The sequence below is a fragment of the Caretta caretta genome, chromosome 15, assembly GCF_965140235.1.
Source record: "Caretta caretta isolate rCarCar2 chromosome 15, rCarCar1.hap1, whole genome shotgun sequence".
In the NCBI taxonomy this organism is placed as follows: domain Eukaryota; kingdom Metazoa; phylum Chordata; order Testudines; family Cheloniidae; genus Caretta; species Caretta caretta.
Genome location: NC_134220.1, coordinates 10,983,127 through 11,005,713, shown reverse-complemented (window position 1 = coordinate 11,005,713; position 22,587 = coordinate 10,983,127). Strand labels below are relative to the sequence as shown.

The 22,587-nt window shown below is 45.9% G+C and overlaps 3 protein-coding genes across 3 annotated transcripts; 1 reads left to right on the top strand and 2 right to left on the bottom strand.

Moving 5' to 3' along the window:
* Positions 1-278: 278 nt before the first annotated feature.
* On the bottom strand, positions 279-9,819 carry LOC142069382 (uncharacterized). The gene is made up of 2 exons (XM_075120225.1): positions 9,576-9,819; positions 279-4,179 (listed from the first exon to the last, which is right to left on the bottom strand). Exon 2 carries the CDS (start codon positions 2,175-2,177, stop codon positions 1,110-1,112), a length of 1,068 nt encoding a protein of 355 aa, XP_074976326.1. The 5' UTR covers positions 2,178-4,179; positions 9,576-9,819; the 3' UTR covers positions 279-1,109.
* On the top strand, positions 8,968-16,005 carry SRSF9 (serine and arginine rich splicing factor 9). Its single transcript, XM_048822110.2, has 4 exons — positions 8,968-9,354; positions 12,166-12,335; positions 14,063-14,235; positions 15,474-16,005. The coding sequence occupies exons 1-4, from the start codon at positions 9,140-9,142 to the stop codon at positions 15,615-15,617; spliced, it is 702 nt and encodes a 233-aa protein (XP_048678067.1). The 5' UTR covers positions 8,968-9,139; the 3' UTR covers positions 15,618-16,005.
* Positions 16,006-17,771: 1,766 nt separating this feature from the next.
* Positions 17,772-22,568, bottom strand: GATC (glutamyl-tRNA amidotransferase subunit C). Its single transcript, XM_048822111.2, has 5 exons — positions 22,365-22,568; positions 21,378-21,428; positions 19,409-19,575; positions 18,443-18,546; positions 17,772-18,035 (listed from the first exon to the last, which is right to left on the bottom strand). The coding sequence occupies exons 1-5, from the start codon at positions 22,548-22,550 to the stop codon at positions 17,977-17,979; spliced, it is 567 nt and encodes a 188-aa protein (XP_048678068.1). The 5' UTR covers positions 22,551-22,568; the 3' UTR covers positions 17,772-17,976.
* Between the last annotated feature and the right edge of the window lie 19 nt (positions 22,569-22,587).

The following is a 22,587-nucleotide window of genomic DNA, read 5'->3' as shown; positions in this document are numbered from 1 at the left end:
TTTCCCATTTAGACTTCTAGATGAAGTATCAAAATTTTAACAGGAGCTGCTGTGTGCTCCTGAGCACTTTTGAAACTGTTGCCACTTCAAACATGGGAACTGAGCTTTTATTAAGCTCTGGTCCCAGTTGTGGCTTCTGAGTATTTTTCCAAATCTGTTCTGGAGAATGAGAAGGTACCCTACCTCTACTACCCTTTTTGAACCAACCAGTTAGCCAAAAATTCAGGGTCTTGTGGGTTCTTCCAGTTAGGAGGAAAAATTGGTCATGGAGTCAGGTGTTCCTTTGAGGCAGGTATTTATTTATAAAGAATGTATGAAGTCCCTGAACACAGCAGGAATCAAGCAAGAGACAGCGTCTGCTCACAGTTCCAACCCCTTTTCCAGTCAGCAGTTAGTCTAAAAGCTCTCTTTCTTGGCTTTTCTCAGGGCTATGATCCCAGTCTTGGTCTGACTATGTGTACTTGGCTTTTTTGCCCCTGCTCTCTGGTGTTTTCTCCTGCTTCTCTCAAAAACACAGAAACACACAGCTCCATCAATCAATGCCCAAGCTCCTCCTGTGTTTGCTATATCATTCTCTGAATCCCCAGAAAACCCTTCAGCCTACATGACACAGATTCTGCTCAGCCGTGCCATGGAGGTCTGGGGCGGGGTGTTCTCTTTTTATTAAGATAATGTTGAAATAAAAAGAAAACGGTACAAAGTTCAAGCATAAAAGCTTCTGGTTATCAGGGAACAAGGTACAAATTATCAAGGGGTGTGAAATTCGGTTTAGGAGCTGGTGGCGTAAGGAATACATAATCTTCAATCTCCCGGATTGGGGGTAAAAGTTTAACCGGTCAAAGTACAGACATTGAGATATGGGGATATGTTGTCCATATAACGGCTAAGTTCAGGTGTGGAGTATAATGAGCGGATACGATGATGGGGATGGATCTACCCTCATTGGGTGGGATTTAATGTTCAGTGAGTTTATGGTTCCAGTTCATACGGTCCAGCGGAAAAAGCCTCTCAGTCCCTTTCCCATAGTGGATGCACGATGTCGTACCAGCTCACACCTCCTGGTACTGTCGGTGGTCAGTGATGTGTTCGATGTAGATGTCCCTGGACCATCAGTTGGTGTCCAAGACCATGAGATGCCACATGAGCCATGTGTTGCTTCGACCGATCCCGCAGGTCCGAAGCACACGCTCGTTGCAGGGGTCCCAAGCGCCCAGGGCTCCGACGATCAGGGCGTCCAGCTGCACCTCGTAGCCCTTCGCTCTCAGGGTGTCGGCCAGAGGGGCGTATTTTTCCAGCTTACAAGCCCGGGCTTCTCGGAAGGCCGGGGTCCTGTTCTTAAAGGAGACCTTGATGTCGACGAGGATGATCTTTTTCTGGGCCTTGTTGGTGACTACCACGTCAGGTCGCAACTGGCTGTCAGTACCGGGGATGGCACCGTTCACGGCGACCTCCCCCAGGCGCGGTGCGATGGCTTTCACTAGGTGGTTCTGGATGGCGTTGTGGCGCAGCTGCCAGGCTCTGGAGTGGGGCCTGCAGCTGCACAGGATGTGGGGCAGGGTCTCGCTGGAGTAGCCGCACTTCCTGCAATGCTTGTCTCGGTTCCCGTGGCGGACGGCTCTGTTGAGCGGGACGCAGTTGAGCCGGGTGCGGTGGATGAACCGCCAGTCGGCAAAGCGGGTGAAGCCGCCCCCAGCGAGGAAGTGGTTGCTGGCGTCCCAGTTGCTGGTCAGTTCGAAGGCTTTACCCTGGTCCGGTTTATGCTTCAGGGCTTCCATGTACAGTGAGTGGATGGCTGCCTTCAGGGTCCTCTCCAGCATTCCCCTGGCACTTGGGGTGATGATGGTGTTGCCCTCAGACCTGATCTGCGGCACCAGGACTCCCAGCTCCTGGTGCTCCTCGCACCACTCCCAGTGGCAGCCGATGCGCTTCCCCAGGCGACACGAGGCATTGCGAGCGTGGGACCACAGTGAAGCGATGTCGCTCCCGTCCCATCTGAATTCGCCATCCAGGGAACCGCTCAGGAAGCTGGCGGTGTCTTGGTTGGAGGGGGCTCTGCCGATCCGCTTCTTTGTTGCATCATGGAGGGCATTTGCTGCGATGCTCCTTACCATGGTGTCGGGACACGTCAGCAGGAGGAAGGCGTGGGTGATCACTGCGATGTCACACAGGTCACCCATGGGGGGACATTGGGACCGCCATGCCTGTGGGCAGTATAGACCAGCTCGTTGTTGGCTCTCTGGGGAAGGAACAGCCACTTCTTCACCAGCTGCCGGGTGATCTTGTCTGCCTTGTTGAGGGGTACTTTTGCCACGGCAGATCCCCTTAGGACGAACAAGATGTGGGGGATCAGGAAGGTGTTCAGGGCGTTTATCTTCTGCCACGGTGCTAGCAAGGAGGTGTCGATCTTGGCGGCATCCTGCAAGATCTCCTGGATGGTGTCCTCTGGTATCTGCCGGACACGGAAACCCGTCAGCGTGCTGCAGTGCCGGTAGGCCTGCCCCTCTGCCAGGGGGATGACGGGCTCGCCCTGGATCTGGAATTCCGTCGCCTGCACCGAGTCCCTTTTGCTGCCATCTATGTGGAAGGATGCGCACTTCTTTGCATTGAGGCGGAGTCCCATCCAATCGGCAGCTCGACTGGTGGCATCTAGCATACGTTGGAGGTTCTCTGGGTCGTCCGCGGTCAGGGCCAGGTCATCCGCGTAAGCCAGGATGCTCACCCTCTCACCATGGAGATTGAAGCCATCTGCGCCATTGGAGATCGCTCGCAGCAACGGCTCCATGGCAAAGTTAAAGATGATGGGGCTGAGGGGACAGTCCTGCTTAACTCCGTTCCGGGTCTGGATCTCGGCGGTCTCCCCTTCGACCGAGCGAATGGTGGTGCTGCATCCCTCGTACACCTCTTGGATCACATGGAGGAAGTTCTCTGGCATCCCAAACTCCTGGAGCGTGGCAAAGATGTGGTGGTGGAACATGGACCCAAAGGCGTTAGCCAGGTCGAGCCATGCTACCGTGCACTGCCTCCGCGCCCTTCTGGCCGTTTCGATGATGGTTTGGAGGACAAAGTTGTGTTCATAGCAGCCCTTGCAGGACATGAAGCCTTTCTAGGTGGAGCTGATAGCTCCACTGCTCACCGACCACTCTGTGATCCTCGACGGCAGGCAGCTGGCATAGAGCTTGTACATCGTGGAGCAGAGGGAGATGGGCCTCCAGTTGCTGGGGTCATCCCACTTACCCTTCTTGTACACCAGTACCGTCATGGCCTTCTTCCAGGAGCTGGGAGTCCAGCAGAATCACTTGCACCAGTTGAAGAGTGTGGCGAGGACCAGGCAGCCGGGATCTCACTTTTTTTCACGAGGCTGTAGCGGCTGCCGTCTTTCCCAGGAGCTGTGTTTTTTGTTTTTGAGAGTCTAGCCAACACTTCCTTGAGCGTAAAGTTAGTTTCCAGGACACCTGCTTCGTCGACATGGGGCAGGGGGCGGAGGCACTCTGGGTGCTGCGTGTCATTCTGGGCTGAGCGGTCGAATACATCCTTGAAGTAGCTGTAGAGACGTTCAGATGGGATCGTGTAGTAGGGCGAGGGCCCGTCGACGATCTCCCTCATGGCTTTGGAGCGGTTTGCCCGGTACAGCTTTTGGATCCTTGAAGCCGCTGCTGGATTGTAGCGGCAGCTGGCGTCTCTACTTCTGGGTCCCCTGGTGGTGGTTTTGAGGTTTGGAGCAGGCGTTCTGTGGGCAGGCGGGGCGTTCTCCTGGTTGGAACTTCTCCTGGGAGCGGTTTCCGCAGACAGTTCTTGGGTGAGCCTGTCTACGAGGAGGTCGAAGTCGTCAAAGGAAGCTGTCGCTTGTAGCTCCTCGGTCCAGGCAGCCTGCTACAGAGTGGCAGCCCTCACCATTGGCTGCTGGCCCTCATGGTCCTTGGCCTCGTCTGGTGCAGGCTCAAAGCCTGCATGGTTGGCCTGCCGTCTATCTTGTGGGTCAGGATTCCCTTCGGTTGGGTGTTGGGGCGGGATCTCTGGCGGGATGCTGGAGTTGCTCGTGGTCGGAGAGACGCGGTCTGGCTTGGGGGTTGCTGGGACACCGCTGGTCCTTCTAGGAGTGGCTGCTGCAACTGCTCCCTCATTTAGTCTGATAGGCGGGGCAGATTATGCTCACCAGTTTCAATGGGGGTTTAACCCAATCTATAACAATACAATGAAGTTGAGTAAATAGAGTGAAGATGGTATTGTATAGAAAGATGTCTTTAGATCACAGAGCATATCATACAGTTAAAGTGGGAACTGTGGCTAAGCCAGGGCACTAGCTAGGGAATAAAGGAAACTTGGTTTCTGTTCCCAGCTCTGTCACTAACCGGCAGCGTGATGATGGGCAAGCTACTTCATCTGCCTGTTCCTTACTATAAAATGGAGGTAATTTTACCCTCCTTTGTAAAGTACTTTGAGACCTCTGGATAAAGAGATTTATATAAGTACTATGTATCATTACAAGGAGATGAGGTAACTAGAGTAGAAATTATGTCATGTAGAAGGGTAATATGGAGAGAGATTGAAGACTGGGACTTTTAGGGAGACAACTAAGAAGGGATATGACAGAGGTATACAAAATAATGAATAGTATAATGAAAGCAAATTGGATTCTCCTTTCTGCTCATGATCATAATATTAAAAACTAGCAAACTTCTTCATAATTCCTCCCTGTCAATCTGCCGCAACCGTGCCCTGGAGGGACTGCACATATGTGAGAGGTGAACTTGTAATGGTGATGTTGTAGAGGGCTGAAAGTTACAAGACAGTGATCTGAGAATTAATCCATTGCAGGGAAGCAGCCTGAGGAATTAGTTAATTAGGTATTGGGTGAAGGTAAACAAGAAAAAGAGGTTGTTTGTATATGTGGTTTCCTATAACAGGAAGGAAAATTGCAAATGATGAGCCCTGTAACAAAGACCTGTTAAGCTTTATGTCTCTAACTTGCAGTCTCTCTTTGTGTAATTCAGTCTCAGGCTATATCTACACTACTACTTATGTGGGTATAACATATGTAACTCAGGGGTGTGAATAAGCCACTCCCCTGAGCGACATAAGTCACACCGACTGAAGCACCGTGTGGACAGTGCTGTCAGCTGGAGAGCTTCTCCTGCCGACATAGCTGCTGCTGCTCATTGAGAAGGGAACAGGCGGGCTCTCTCCTGTCAGGTTAGAGCAGCTCCATTAGAGAGCTTACAGCGGAGCAGCTGCATCAGTGTAGCTGCGCCACTGTAAGCTCTCTAGTGTAGCCGTAGCCTCAATGTCCAGTCAGTGCCAGGCCTCATCTGATACTGCAAACAACCCTATAGGATACTGTAGCTTTTTATTAGAAGGGAAATGGCCAACTGTAATAATGTTTTTTGTGTTGCTGCCATCTCTGAACTGTATAGTGGGCTGAAATCACCACCTTATTTAACATAAGGTCACTGACTAGCTGTCATGGGGCATGACATTAAGGCCATGTCTACACTACAAACTTATGTTGACTCAAGTTCCGTTGGCATACAGCCGCTGCAGTTAGTACATCGCTTGTGTTTATGCATACTTGGCTCCTTGTGTTGGCAGTGTATATACTCAGCAGGAGTGCTTGTATTGATGCAGAGTGCACCATGGTGAAGTAGCCCACTATGCAGCTCACCACCATCCAGAAAACTGTCTTTTGAAAGTTTTGGCAATGCATGGTAGTGCCAGAATGAGTTGCGCAGGAGTGACTGGGAGCATGGGGTCAATTTTCCAGTTTGCAACTGTCTTCATCCCATAATGACAGGTTTCAGAGTAACAGCCGTGTTAGTCTGTATTCGCAAAAAGAAAAGGAGTACTTGTGGCACCTTAGAGACTAACCAATTTATTTGAGCATGAGCTTTCGTGAGCTCACGAATTTATTTGAGCTTATTTCGTGAGCTCACGAAAGCTCATGCTCAAATAAATTGGTTAGTCTCTAAGGTGCCACAAGTACTCCTTTTCTTTTCATCCCATAATGTTATCTGTAGCCCATTATTTTCATTCCTTTAAAAAACATCTCATAAACCCATGTGGCCTTCCTTGCTGTCCTCCCTCTCTGACAGAAGAGAGCCTGCACAGCTTAGCACTATTTTCATGAGCATTGGAAGCTCAGGGCGCACAATCTTGAAGTATTTGCAGAGCCGCAAAAAGAACCAAATGAGTGAGGAACCATATGATGCCTTGGAGGACACATTATTGTGGGACATAGCAAAACCAATTCAAGGTTGTTGGTGGCGTTCACGGAACAGTTGCGGATGGTGGAATACTGCTTCTGGGCCCAAGAAATAAGCCTTGACTGGTGAGATTGCATCATAATGCAGGTTTGGGATGATGAGCAGTGGTTGCAGAACTTTCAGATGTACAAAGACACATTCTTCAATCTGTGTGGTGAGCTTACCCCAGCTGTCTAGTGCAGGGACACCAAAATGAGAGCTGCACTGACAGTAAAGAAGCGAGTGGCGATCACACTGTGGAAACTTGCAAAGCCAAATTGCTACCTGTCAGTCAGGAATCAATTTTGGAGTCAGGAAACCCACTGTGGGGGCCATTAATTGCCTCCTGCTGCACAGGACTGTGACGCTCAGTAATGTGCAGGACATAGTGGATAGATTTGCAGCAGTGGGATTTCCTGAACAGTGGTGGAGCAACAGATGGCATGCATATCCCTATTTTGGCACCAGACCACGTTGCCACCGGGTACGCCAACAGAAAGGGCTACTTTTCTATGGTTATGCAAGCACTAGTGGATCACCGGGGATACCTCAACATCAGTGTGGGCTGGTCAGGGAAGGTGGATGACACATCTTTAAGAACACAGGACTGTTCAGAAAGCTAAAAGCAGGGACTTTCTTTCTCAACTGGTGGATTACCATTGGGAATGTTGAAATGCTAGTAGTGATCCTGGGGGACCAAGCCTACCCCTTCTTCCCCTGGCTTATGAAGCTGTACATTGGCCACCTCAACAGCACCAAAGTATGATTCAACTCTTGTCTCAGCAGGTGCAGAATGATGGTTGAATATGCTTTTGGTAATTTGAAGGGGCGCTGGTGTTGTTTGCTCACAACATTGGACTTCCATGAGAAAAATATCCCAATGGTTATAGCTGCCTGCTGTGTCCTACATAATCTATGTGAAGCAAAGAGGAAAAGTTTCTGCCAGGTTGGAGGGAAGAGGTGGAGTGGCTGACTGCTAAATTTAGAGCTATTAGAAGAGTTCAGTGTGGAGGTAAATGGCTCAGGGAGGCTTTGAAAGACCATTTCTACAGTGAATCAGGGTAGTGTTTGTTGTTATATTGTGCTGTAGCTGGCCCTGCTCTTTTGTGGTCTGGTAAGTATTGTGCAGTGACACAGTTATACTGACCTAACTCCCAGTATAGACAGTGCTATGCTGATTGGAGGGCTTCTCCTGTCGACATAGCTACTGCCTTTCAGGGAGGTGAATTACCTATGCTGACTGAAGAAGCCCTCCCATGAGCATAAGTAGTGTCTTCACTCTGCTGCAGCCTTTCAAGTGTAGATAAACCCTGAGTATGCAGTAGAGCTGGGAGTTGGAGTAGAATTCAGGAGCACAAACTAGACCAAGTTGCTTCTCACACTATGAATTATAATTTTTGCAAAACTAATAGTTTTAAAATCACTTTTCTGTCTGATATTTGTTAAAACTGAAAAGTAACATATTTTAAGCTGAAAAAGGGAAATATTTGTTTTTACATAATGCAGAAGACCTCGACATGAATAAAAAAAGAAAAAAGATAGGACATTTATATAGATAATGAGAATATCCAAAGTCACAATCATAGGATTTTATTCAAAAAGTTTGGAATGGATGTAAACCCTAATTTTTTAGGACAAAAACCAGCCTCTATGTGATGGTATTAGGAAGAAACTTTCCTTGTGCAAAGGTTATTTAATAATTAACTGTACTAAGGTTTCTTGCACCTTATGTCTCTAAAGCATATGGAACTGGCCACTGCTGGAGACAGGGTACTAGTCTAGATGGACCAATGATCTGATCCGCTATGGCACTTTCTGTGTTTGTAAGTAACACCAAGTATCAGTAAGGCCACAATCTCAATAGGATTTACATACACACAGTAGAACCTTAGAGTTACGAACACCTTGGGAATGGAGGTTGTTCATAACTCTGAAATATTCGTAACTCTGAACAGAACATTATGGTTGTTATTTCAAAAGTTTACAACTGAACATTGACTTAATACAGTTTTGAAACTTTACTATGCAGAAGAAAAATACTGCTTTCCCTTTATGTTTTTAGTAGTTTACATTTAACACAATACTATACTGTATTTGCTTTTTGCTCTCTCTCTCTCTCTCTGTGCTGCTGCCTGATTGCGTACTTCTGGTTCCAAATGAGGTGTGTGGTTGACTGGTTAGTTCATAACTCTGGTGATTCTGAGGTTCTACTGTAAAATGTTATAAGCACATAAATGCAGGATCAGGGCCTGGGGTTATGGGAAAAGTGTATTTCTGTTTTTGTTTGTCTGCTTCCTTCATTTGTTTGTCAGTATTTTGTGTTCAGTCAGTTTCCCTGAGCTGTAGCTCAGGAAAGCTCATGCTCAAATAAATTGGTTAGTCTCTAAGGTGCCACAAGTACTCCTTTTCTTTCCCTTTTGTGTCTTTCATAGAACAGCAGGGGAGAGAAAGTATTTTTTACATGGTATTGGAAAAATCACAAACATTTAAATTGTTTCTGTCACTTTAAGCAAAAAGGGAAATGAAAGGAGAAGGTTGCATATGTGCACGAGGAACGCCTATACCAATCACAGCCCAGGGTGACTGAAACTTGCGTCTGCACCCCCAGGGCAAGTGGCTCTGCCCGCCAAGACTGGAAGCTTGCGCAATCGCAGTAAGATAGGCGTAAGAGCTACGCGCCGGGGCGAGCTGCGAGCATGCGCAATAGTGGGGCGCAGAGCACAACGCATGCGTAACGAAAGTTGTGTGCGGTTGCCGGCGCCTCCTCCCCTTTAAGCGGGTTGTTTAGTGTCCTCCGTCAGGAGGTGGCGACGCGGTTTTTGGGCTGGGTGTGTGGCTCGGCTCGCTCCTACCGGGTGTGTGTGCGCGCGCGGCGCGGCGCGGCGAGGCGAGGCGAGGCGAGGATGTCTGGCTGGGAGCGGGAGATGGGCTTCGGGCCCGGGGGCTCGGGTCGGGGCGGTGCGGGGGACGGGCGGATCTACGTGGGGAACCTGCCGGCGGACGTGCGGGAGAAGGACCTGGAGGAGCTTTTCTACAAGTACGGCCGCATCCGAGACATCGAGCTCAAGAGCAAGCGCGGCCTGGTGCCCTTCGCCTTCGTGCGCTTCGAGGACCCGCGGTGAGCGGGACGGGGGAGAGGGCCCCCGGGAGAGCCAGCTCGGCCTGAGGCGGGGGGAATCCCTCCCCCGGGTCCCGGAGCCTGGAGACGTCCCGCCCGGGCAGTTACATCCGCTTCCCGCCCCAGCCCCTCGACAGGAAACTCCTCGGCACCAGAGCCCGGGCGCGCACCCCCGATCCCCCGGCCTGGCCGGACGCCCCTCCCCCGGAGAAGGAGCCTACCGGCCTGCTGTCTCCTAGCGGGCAAAGCCCTCCTCCCCCAAGTCCTCAGGCACCCTTCCTGCCCCATGCGTGGCTCCGGGCCGCTGTGCGCGCCCCACTCCCGGACATTCTCCATCTGTATCCAGGCAATCGCCCACTTCCCCCGCCCAGCAGTCTTCCCTAGGAATACATGACAGTGACGCGCACAGCAAATCTGTGACTGGGGACCTGCTCTCCCCCCTCCGAGCTGCCGGAACTCTGCCTAAGTGACACCGTTACATCATCTCTTAAAAGAACACCCAGAAACGGCCCTATAAGTCGTTTAGTTTCCCCTTTGTATTAATTAAAATTTGTAGATTTTCCACTTCTAATCCAAGATGCTACAGTCCAGTGTGTAATGTCACAATTTTATCTGCATGGAAGCAATTGTAATATTACAGACACCAAGGTTTGAGCTTGCAGGAGAAGTGAATTGATTCACTTTGGCCATGTAAATTATTGTGTGTGTGTGAGAGAGCACAGATGGATTGGGTTTGAAAACTTTAAACCCAGTATGGCTGTAGTCCTCAGCCAGGAATACTGCTTTGCACAACACAGTTAATAAGTAAATAATGGACAAGTGTGAGGGAGGAATACATACTCGTTATTGTCCTCTTTAATGAGTTAAGTTGATTGCAGCTGTCTAGATAAGGAGAATTCAGAGGACAGTTATCTTAACTTTTTCAGGTAGCATCAAAGGGGCTTTGACAAGCCTGGGGAACGTTTTCACTGGGTTCCAGTACTAGCAGTTACAAACAATTTGTAATGTACCACCCAGTCCCAGACTCAGAATTTCTGTTCATCTGACTATACACATAAAGGTCTTATCATCATCTTCGTCTCTTCCCTTTTAAAAAAAGAAGTCATTCTAGTTGATACTTAAGCACAACTCCGAAACTCAAACAGATGCTTTCCTGCAGCAATTATAACTATTCACCTCCACCACTATTTACCATGCAGGTATATGATTTTGTCTCTAATATGTGTATACTGTGGCTAAGCACAGTTATTACTGGTGAAATGCATCTGAATTTCCTAATATTGTGTTTAAAATATCACCATGACAGTGAATAACATGTCTGCATTCATTATTTTTGAATCAGGTTTTATGGATATATTGTAGATGCCTCCTCAGACATTAGAGACACTTATCTCTTGTAACCATTTTTGGCTTAGCAGACACACTACCTCACAGATTGCCAGTGACAGGGAAAGCAACATCCCTTTGGCAGTTACACCACTTATTTTCAGGGAAAAGAAAACATTTAACTGAGAAAACAATGTGGTTTTTTTGGCTCTTTTTTAATGTAGATTAACAGTTTGGCGGGGAGGTGCATAAGAGTCGGAACTATGTGACCAGCCATTTCTCCATGGACCATGAGCCACTGTGTTATGGACCACTGGTGGATCAGACCCAGTTTGGGAACCACGCTTCTAAAATAAGCCCATGTAACACTCAGGCAATCTAAGAGGAAGGGGTGTTCTTTAACTAGGTTATTGGGTAGATTGTTTTGTTTATAGATATTTTGTTGATGGTTCACAGGAGTTTAAATCTGTAGTCCCTCCTGCCTTTTTTTTTTTTTTAAACATATAAAAATAACCCTCTCTCCCATCCCCTGTGACAGTCTAAAGAGAAAGCCACACCTTGATAAGGGTGACCGCAATGAGGTCCTGTTCCATTACTAGAGCTCATAGGCGCTATGGTAATACAAATAGCAACTAATAACAATAGATGCTAAACGTCCCAGGATTGGGATGCTCTGCTAATGCACTCTCTGTTCTCACTATCTTCCAGTGTTATTTTGACCTTACACAGTACTTTTTGAAATTCATTTTAGAGAGGGTTTGCACACGTGTAAAGTTCAGCTTGCAGGGTCTGAATTTTGAAAAGATTTGTTTTGTGATTGTATATAACTTTGCAACTAGTTTCAAGGTTTAGTTTTCAGTTCATGCCCTTCTGCACGCATTAGTGTAGACTTGCTGGGATGGAAAGTGAGATTAGGTCTAGTCTTTTAATACAACATCAGAACTCTCTCAGGAGAACAAATATCCCTTGTATATAATTATGCAAGCCAAACCACCATAATGAGGCAGTTTCTAATAAGAGGCTTATTAGTGAAGGTAAAGTATTTGCCCTCACTGCCTGCCAGATTATGAAAGAGCTTTGTTCCATGTGGATCAGACTTCAATCAGAATGCAGGCTTTCTGAGAAATTAAGTGGAAAATGGCCCCTGCTTCTAAGCATAGTGGATAGGCTGAACCTGTTGGTAAATGCAAGATAGATAATGTGACTCTCCTGTGTTCTTTCCAGTGAACATGGCTGTAACCTGAAATACATGGTGCACAGGAACATAAGAGCTTGGAAAAAGCTTTTAACAATTTACAGATATAATAGTGGAGCCAGCCACTGTTGGCTGATGAACCCATTTGAAACTCCATCAAAAAAATCATCAAATATTTTTGCAGCTACTTTAAAACTGCAATATTTCCTAACCCGCTTGATGGCCCACTGAGATGTTGGGAACCACTGACTGAGCATCATTAATCACTGATTCATGTTATTTGTTTGCAGAGATGCAGAAGATGCAGTTTATGGGAGAAATGGTTATGATTATGGTCAATGCCGACTGCGTGTTGAGTTCCCCAGATCCTCCCGAGGTCGGGGTGGAGGTTTTGGTGGGGGGCTGCGTGGTAGGAATGGCCCTCCGTCACGACGTTCTGAATTTCGAGTCCTTGTTTCAGGTATGTTACCTTCCACACTTCAATCTGGCTAGGACTCATCCTAATGCTGTGCCTCATTGTATTGTGTCCTTGTCTCGGGAAAAAGGAGCTTCTCATATCACTGGAATAGTTAAGGTTTCTCCTGTATCATGAAACCTCTTCCTGTAAAGGAGTATCCCGGTGTAGTTCCCTTTCCGGTTTGACTTGAGCAGGAGTCTTGTTGCTTTTTGGAGCGCATCTTGGTGAATGGTGAGCAGAAATTTCTTCATAAGGGGCCAGATGTGAACTCAGTCTTGGATTCTGAAATGTACCAGCGTTGTGTGAGTGGACAGGTGGGTAGAAGGAGGGAGAACTTGGGCACCATTCTTGCATGATGAAAACAGTTGGTCTCTAGGTGGAATAGTACCTAACATTTCATCATAATTAGAAAGGATTTGTTAGAGATATCCTGTGATGTAATACACTCTGATAGGTGTTGACATTTTGTTCATTAAAAAAATAAATAAAGTGTGGTCTGTACCTCAGCACCTCCACATGATCTACTCACTATGGGAAAGAATGACTAAGGCACTGTGGAAGGGAGCCCCCTCAATCAACCAAAGGATTCCTAAGGGACTTCATACAAAAAAACAAAGAAACAAACTGAAAAGGCCATTCAAGTAGTGAGTTGACATTAGGAAATGGGAGTGGAGGGGGCCCTTTGTGGGAGAGAAATTAAAGTATGTTTGGAAGTTCTGCAATGCATATGAAATCCCAGAAGGAAATTCAGTACTCCCTGACAGCGGATGCTTGGAATAGTCCATAAAAACCCATACCTATATGTCTCTCCCGAAAACATGCTTATCTCCATGCATCACCTTAAAATACCCACATCTCCATTTCTCTGCATGCTCCTGTGACTTTATGGCTAAAAAAATAAAATGTTCCCTGTAAGGAAGCCACTCTACTGTAGCAATAAAATATCTTCAGCATTGCAGCAGGATCTGAACGCTATCCATTGAAACCAGGAGTACATCTCCTCTTCAGGAGCCTGGGAGGGCTGGGGGAGAATAACTGAAAATCGTCCGATTTTTTGACATGAGAACGAAAACCTGCATTGGTAAAGGGTATTGTGAAGCCTTCTTGAAAATTGCCAGGACCAGCAGTACATTAGAGTCTCCAGCATGCTGCGGGGCAGGGAAACTCAACCCTTTGCCTTCCTTTAGGTAAATGTGCTGATAATTACAAGCTAAACGCATGTGGTTTTGCTCACTACCAGAGGATGGAACTGCTGGAATCTCAAATTAATACAACTGATATGAATGGGACAAGCCAATCTTGGATGGGGAGCTGAGCTTGAGGAACCTTAAGGAAAAAAAAAAAAGTCCTGCTTTGAGAGCAAAATCTTCATTACAGACGTACAGGGTTTGAGGGGTGGTTCTGGATTACTTTACAACAGCACAAATAGCAGATTCCTCTGAAATCTCAGCACTATGAATTCCAGAGAGACCCAGGGACTATCTTACTGACAGGAGGCCCAAATTTTGTACCTTCCACGGAGGGCTCCGCTGCTGGTTTTCTGGAATGGAACTTAGTGCTATTTTTTGGATCTCTCCGTTCTTATTGCAGTTCTGATCCTATGGAAGAGTCACAAAGCACATGGAAGTGATGGAGCCCTTGGCATGGCAGGGTCAGCATCCCTGGGACAGCCTGAGTAGATGGCCTTTTTGTTTATATGGTGTCTTATGTTTTGTGTTCTCCATGCTCAGGGCTTCCTCCGTCAGGCAGCTGGCAGGACCTGAAGGATCATATGCGTGAAGCTGGTGATGTTTGTTATGCAGATGTACAGAAAGATGGAATGGGTGTAGTTGAGTTTCTCCGCAAGGAAGATATGGAATATGCACTGCGTAAACTGGATGACACCAAATTCCGCTCTCATGAGGTGGGTTCGTGCCTTCAGGGGAAGAGCATATGTGTGTACAGTCATGGAGGAACATACACTTTTTTTTCCTTGTCATGCTGCTCTCAGGAGGCATAAGAACAGAACCTAGTGATAACATTGGAGTTGGTGGTTAATAGTGACCTGTTATAATATAAAGGGTCTTTCCTACCTTTTGTGGCACATACCCCACTGTGGCTTGGCATGTTAGGGTCTTGGCTCAGTGAGTGAAGTAACTAATATTGGATTTTTTAAAAATATAACATTTGGAAGGGGCAGGGCTCAGACAAGCCCGTTTATCATAGCTGAGAGCTGTACTGTTGGCTGCACCCTTCATTACCTGGAAGCTAAGAATTTGGACTTCTTGCCTCTGACTTCTACAGGGCAAGCTAGCTTGCTGTGGCATTCTCCCTTTGGCCACAGTGGCTCACAGCCTTCTCCTTTCAACTAAGCCAACTCATGTTGCCTCTGCCAGCTGGGGGCTTTGTCAGCAATCTACAGCACTCCCCCAAAGAACAAGCTGAGTGAGCAGCTGTGTTGGTTGCTATAGCTGTTTTTCCCATGCCCCAGCATGGAGCCTCTTCTTCTGGTGGTCTCCTGGTGTCTGAGCCAGTAAACCACAGCTTTTTCATTCTTGGAGCTGTGCTACTTCATTGCAGCCACCTTCCCATGGCTGAGCTGTTCTGCTCCAACCATCCCCTCAGCTGAAGGCTGAGTGTGCTTGCTGTGGAGATTTCCTTACAGAACTTGAGGTGCTGATACATGATCGTGACCTGAGAGTTCGGCCTCTCCTTCCTGTGCTGAAGGACCGTACTAGTATCTCTAGCTATTTCCCTCCAGCAGTTAAGGATGGAGTCAGACCATTGGGACCTTCACCCTCTGGTTGTACTGGTTGCCACAGCCTCTTCCTGTGTGGTTGGATGTAGGAGGCACTTGTCCATGGTCCTCTTCTGGCTGCTGAGCCTCTGCCCTTGCAGATGATGATGGCTAGCAAGGTATTTCTCACTAGTACATGCACAATATTGTTTTGTAACGTACCTCGTCAAGGCATCAAGTGCCAGCGCAGAGTTTGACCCAAGCAGCAGCAGATGGATTTATACTGCCCTCTTTGTGGAAACTCCAGTCTTTGGTTTATTTATGCTTTGGTCTTAAGCTCCATTTGGTGTTGTTCATACTAGTGGAGGACTGTTAATCAGGATGCAATGTAAATGTTTAGGTTTTCTTCTTTGTTTAAATTTCAGGGTGAAACTTCCTATATCAGAGTCTGTCCCGAAAGAAGTACCAGCTATGGCTACTCGCGGTCCCGTTCTGGTTCAAGGGGTCGCGATTCTCCATACCAAAGCAGGGGATCACCACGCTACTCATCCCCCTTCAGGCCATACTGATTCCATCCAACAGGGACTTTTTAAAAATGTGAATTGAGCCTCTTTTTTGCTCGGAATTTACATTCCAAAACTGATGGATATAGTCTTTCGTAGGAGCTCTTTGTTTTTCCTTTTTATTCAATAAAAATCTTTTTTTTTAATGACTTACAGTTTTTACTAGGGAAATGTTGGTAATGAAATATTTTGAACCTCTGGAGTTTAGTTTTGTTTTTGGTTTGGAAAATGTCAAGTGTACTTTTCCCCCTCCTAACTGAGGAAAAATAAGCTTGAGAATTAGTGCAGTAACTATTGGTGGCTTGTCTGCAGGATGGTGATAAAAAGCAATGGAGTGACTGTATGACTCAGCCTGTTGTGTAGAAATATATTTAAATGTTTTAGTAACTCACAAGCGGTGGTTGTCTTTTGTACAATTAGAGGAAGATCATTGTATTAAGAGGAGGTGGGAACAGGTGCAAGCCACTCTGAGGTTGTGGGCTGCTAGCTGCCTAAATATGTACTGAGAGAGTGATTCTCTCTTGCAGCATCAGAACAGTGCACTCTAGAATGGCAGGTGGAGGAGGGCTGAACTGCCTGAGGGTGTTTTCACACAGGGGATGGTATTAATCTTAATGAGCTGGCTTTCTCCCCTTTACAATAACTTAGTGAGGGGAAAAAAAAGGGAAAATAAAATTGTGCTATAGCATCTTTTTCAGTTAGAAATCTCAAAGTGCTTTATGCATTTATCAAGCATCTCTACGCTTATGCAAAAGTACTACTTGTTTTACAAATGCCTAAAATTACAATGCAGCTAGAGTGATTTATATGAAGTTACAGAGTCAACGATAGGACAAATAATAAAGTCCAGGAGCCACGGCTCTTCTACTAAAATTTCTCTAAATAATAATAGAGCACTTTTCATCCATAGATCTGAAAGTGCTTTACATAGGATGCTGGTATCATTATCACCATTTTACAGATAGCATATGTGAGGCACAGAGGTGAAGTGACTTGCCAAGGGTCATCCAGGAGGGTAGTAGTAGAGCGGGGAATAGAACCCAGATCTAATGAATGCCGGTCCATGGCTCTAACCATTAGCACAGTGCTTCTAGCCGAGGCTTCTCTTGGAGCTCGTGGCTCACAGTGTCTACCTAGACTACAGAAGCTTGATAGACTGCTTAATTTTCTAAAATCTGCTCTGATGTGTGATCAAAAACATTATTGTGCATCTTTTTTTCACACCTGACTGCACATGATGTCTAGCTTCCATGTAGTGGAGTTATTAAAAATAAATGACAGTTCTGCTGCCTCAGCTAGAGAATTTCAGCAGTGCAAGCAATTGCAATGCTTAACACCTTTTGTATCCCATAGAAGTGCTTTTAGTGGTGGACAGACACTGGCAGCGTTACTGCAATTACAGTCGCTCTGAGCAAAACCCACAATGGTTGCATCATGCACCAGCTCACCACGCTATCAACGTGGACAGAAAGCAGTGGGACTTCATTTGTACCAGGGCAACTAGTCTTCGGAATACACTTTCATAATGGCCCTAGAATTTTTCCAGTTATCTGTCTGAGCAAGGATCTCCACCCTAAAGCCATTATTTCACTTAAGAAACAAGCATGTTTCCTATATAACCTAAAAACAAATTTAGGTACCTAATTTACAAGCACCCAACTGGACGAAGCACTGGTTAGAGTGCAGTGTATATAGATGTGGAACAAGATAGCGTTGACATGAAGGTGCTTGGTAGAAGCAAAAAAGTTCTTCAAGATTGCAGCAGCTAATAAATAAAGTGCTTTCTTAGTCTGTAGAGAAAAGTGAGTTCTTGCCCTTACTGTACCTAGTAGGGGCAAAAAGCAGTTTTATGTAGCATTCTCCGATGTGGGACTTTGAGTAAGTATCAGATCACTAAGTGACAAGATGGGAGAAGCTCCAAATGAATCTAAGTACTGCAACATTCTACTCACTCTGCTTAGGTAATTTGACAGGAAAGTAAAATACCACCAGTTTCCCTCCCCCAATCAGCAGGGTTGATGTAGGCAGCTGTTGGTTCTAGAGTGCTAACTGTGCATGATATTTTGAAGGTTGACATTCAGTAAGCTTCACCAAATACAGACTAATCAGAGGCACTGAGGCCAAACTTCTAGACTTGTAAATGGCCCATAGCCTTCCACCTTTGTGTATACTGGAAAAAGACACCAAACCTTTAATTTCAAAGTAATCTTACAGAAGAAAGGAAGGAAGAAAAATCAAATAATTATGTGAGGGTGTTGTTCTTGGGATTAGACATTTGCATCAAGATACTCCATAGCCATGGTTCGATATATGCCAATTCTCACAGATGACTTAAAAGCTGAAGCGGCATTCCAGACCTTGACTTTCACTCGGAGACTTGCAGAAAAGTGTCTCGCTCCTCTAGCTTTGGTAAAGGGATGTTACCTAATAGCAAACAAAACAAACAATGATAGCAGGAAACAAACTGTTCCTTATTTAGTCATTCGTACTACTCAACATACACTTGGCCATGTGGCTCACTTTAAAAGCTTACAACTGACTAGCTTTTCCCCTGCAAACAAACTCCACTTTAATTTACGGACAGTTAGAAAAAGTTAAATGTGTTCAGTAACATTAGGGTAGGATAAAACCGTTTACTTGCTGCACAACTACTGGCCAAGTAATAAAAAGCTAGACACCAGTGTTTCTCCATGGGTGGCCAAAGCTATCATTGCCGTATTTCAGTATCTTTCTGCTACAGGCCAGTGTATTCAACTTTGGCAGGTTACATCTCTCAAGCCATCTACCTGGGCTTTATCAAGTGAAATGAGTTATATATAAAAAAGTGGTACCTGGTGGGGCTATGAAATATTCCTCAACTGTTTCTCTGGCATTTCGCAGAAGCTCCTCAGTGCAAGTGCCTTCTGTGATGTTATCTTCTCTGAGATACAGACATCTGAGGAGCATAGGAGACTACTAGCAATTTCTGAGACTACCTTCTTTGCCAATTAAGTACAGGAGCATCTGGTACTGGATATAAAGTCATGCCCCTAGAGCCAGGGGGAGATTGCCTGGCTCTGAAACAATTAACATTTATCTTCTAACCTTGTTCCAGTTCAAAATGCTATTAGCATATCTTATAGTTCTTGTTTGGAGCCACTGGCAGGTAGGTGAGCAACCTCAACTTCCCTCCTGCCTGACAGGCTCCACATACAACCATACAAATGATCTACTGTAAACTACAGTGAAACCTTGGGAAATTTCTCAATGTCCTCAAATCAGCAGGACCTTCAGCACTGAGCTGTACATGGACACAAGCACAGAAGTGCTGCATTGGACTTACTGCTCAAGATTGTTGGCACTACTTTGTAAAAAGCTGAGTGAGACAAACCCTATATGAAAGTGTACAGTCAAGATGACTTCTTGACCAACTAAAGCTGCAGAAGATGTGACAGCAATACACAGGCTGCCTACTTTATAACAAGAGCAGCAGGGATAAGCACATTTTGAAGTGACTGAGGATCTTTTTCCAGGGCATTTGGGGGACAGCATGTTGTGACATGAAGAATCCGTGCAAGATACATTAAGGAATTGAAGTACATCTTTGTCATGCTTCTGTGCCTAGTTCAGGGATGCTACACAGATGCTTTTCCTACATAGAACCACATTGACATAGAACACTAGATAAAGCTTTTTGTGGAAAAGGAACCAGTTTCATAGCTGGGATGATTAGTGAAAACAGTGTTTCTGTTGAGACTATGGATATTAACGTCTTGGTAAGTTAACAGATAAGCAGGTCACTAGCCATGATTTATTACCTATCCTCTAGTACTGAATCCATTGGTTCTACCCCTTCTGTGTTGACAGCATGAAGCTGATCAGCAAATTGGATTGCTTTCTCCAGCCGTTGTACACCCTCCCAGTCGCGGAAGTCAACTAGTGCCAGACGCTCCAGGTGATCAAGCACCTCCACAGTTACTTTTTTCTGCAGAAAGAAGGAAACAAAGTCACAGATCTAGGTCCTAGAAGGAGGCTGCCACACACTGATGAGTTGGTGTGGGCAGAGATGAGTAAGTTATAAATATTGCTGCTAAAATTCTTTAGTGTAAAAGCATTTCTTGTTCAAGAAATATTATATTTAAGCATCTTGATTTCTTTTGCTGTATTTTTATATTGCCTCATATTTTTAGTGAAACCAGATTGGAAGCTCCTGAAAAGCACACTGCCGAATGGATACAGCAATGTAGCATGAGTGCCCAGCTGTTTGTATGAACCAGCATTCCCACTATCTTTCCCCTCCTCATTTGGTGTCTAGCAAAGGTAAGTCAAAAGAGCTGTTACTCTTATAACCAATACACAGAACTCCACAAGGTAGCTGGCTAGAGCCGTGGCTCTCAACCTTGCCAAACTACTGTACCCCTTTCAGGAGTCTGAATTGTCTTGAGTACCCCCAAGATTCACCTCACTTTAAAAACTACTTGCCTACAAAATCAGACGTAAAAATACAAGTGTCACACCACACTATTAATGAAAAATTGCTTACTTTCTCATTTTTACCTTGATCATTATAAAATAAATCCATTGGAATATAAATATTATACTTACATTTTAGTGTATAGTATATAGAGCAGCATAAACAGGTCATTGTGTGAAATTTTAGTTTGTACTGACATTGGCAGTGCTTTTTACGTAGCCTGTTGTAAAACTAGGCAAATATCTAGATGAGTTGATGTACCCCCTGGAAGACCTCTACGTGCCCCTGGTTGAGAACCACTGAGCTAGAGGAGCCATTGATCTTCTCTCCATAGACCTAGCAATGTGGGGCAGATCCTCAACTTGGGTAAACTATCATTGTTCTGTTGACTTCAGTGGAGCCTGACAATTTATAGCAGCTGAGATCTGTCTAAGTTTGAGTGATCTGTGAACTATCATGCTATCACAAGAACACTTGATTTAAACAAATGCTGCCCCAGAACACCATCAGGTTAGTTTAATTATTTAGGTTGTCATTAATTTTCAAAGTAAACTGATTTTGTGTAGCTCTGTCTTCCAAGTTCCAATCTGCACTAACATGGCAGAATTGTTGGGTATAGAGTTTAGAGCAGGGGTCTCAAACTCAATTTACCTTAGGGCCAGTGCCAGTCCTCAAATCCTCCCAGCAGGCCAATAACATCACTGAAGATGGTGTTCAGAAAAGAAAACGTTTATATTGTATTTTTTATTTCAAATTTCTTAGAAATAATAAAATTGTCATAACATTTTATACAATTCTTTGCCTGCTGGGGAGTTTAGTGTTTGTCAGACACCTGGTAACGCTTCAGTTCTGTCAGTTTGTTGATGTTTGGCCTCCGTGACTGAGCAGTTGAAAACTTCAGGATTGCAGCAAGGTGTGCATCAGATAGTTGTGTTCGCTATTTTGACTTGTTTATATTCATTGTGGGGGAAAAAAGTGACACTGCCTCCATGGCTGACTCGGCCCGGCAACTAGTGATGGTATCTCTGTCCCTCTCCCCTAGCCATTGGGAGCTGTGGGGGACGGTGCCTGCAGCAGATGTTGCCAGCAGTATGTCCGCATGTGTCTCTCCTCCACGGGCCGTAGTGGGGAGGTTCTCGGGCTGCAGATGGCCCGGGGCCGGGACTTTGAGACCCCTGGTTTAGAGAAACTGTCCTGAGTTTTGATTTGATTAATTTTACCATTATTTCCTCTCAAATATGCAATTACTAGCTAACAGAAGAAAGTTACATTGGCCAGGTCTATGTTTAAATGTTTTGCTGAATTCACCATACCTGAGGGAGTGGTCTCTGTTCCACATGCTGCCATGTTGGGTTCTGGTAGACCTAAAGTGGAAGACGTGGGCAGTGATAAATATGCAACAGTTGTTTAAATATTTAGCGTGAATAATCTCAGATTATAGACACATTGTCTTAAATACTTGTAAATGGATTCTGTTTTGTAGGGAAAATTAGTTCTAGAGAGAATGAAACTAAACCCACATGTACCAAGACATAAAGTTGAAAGATTGGCTGTAGTGATGAATCAGAAGATGCAAACCAAAATATAGTTTGCACTTTTGCAGCTCAGGGCATCTCAAAATGCTTTAAGGACAGGGAAGCCAACTGAAATTGTGATTTACCAAAGGAACAAATAAGGTTGTGGTTCAGAACCCAGGAGTCTAACTCCCAGTCATATGCTTTAAACATTAAACAATATTTGCTGTCTGAAACTTGCTAGCTGGTATAATACTCATGCTTATTAATTTGACGTAAAAAGTGGATTATATTTTGTAATCTATTGTTTTGCAGCTTTTAATTTGACTAATAAAAGTTTTGAAAATTAGTTGCGTTAGAAATTCTGTCTTCTAGCTACAGTCTCCTTGCTGTATTTGTATGTGACAGTACCCTAAGTGTAGCCCCTTGAATAGATCCTGATCCCTCTACGCAGCTTTGGGATTTGCTCCAGTCCACAGAGTGGAGACTGACCTATCCAGTGTTATGTATTCTGCTGCCATCATGCTAGGCTCCCGCTTATAACGGTCACCCTTTCACCACCACTCCTACAAGGCGTCTCTATGCTACTGCCACCGCTCGTATGGAGGTTGGATGGGGGCAGTCGATTAAACATCCCATTCACGACAGAATCCCCGCTTCTCCTTCCCTCCTGCGGCGGGCGGCTGATGTCCCCACGTGTCTTGCTATAAGGCCCGCAATGTATGAAGACCACTCGGATATCATGGGCGCGGACCTAACCCCTCCTCTGTAGCTCCGGGGTCTCACCAGGCCTCTCTGCCGTGGGTCCCCCGCCGCTTCCTGCCGGCTGTCGCTCCGTCCCGAAGCAGCCTGCGTGAAGCGGCTTCCTAAGGAAAGGCCGGCCCAGTGCGAGCCTCCTCCTAGGGGAGCGCCCCTGATGTAGCGGCTGAACCGCAGAGCCCACATTCCCCCCACCCCTCCGGACTTCCGCATCCGGGATCCATTCGTAGGCAGCTGAGCGGATGTGTGT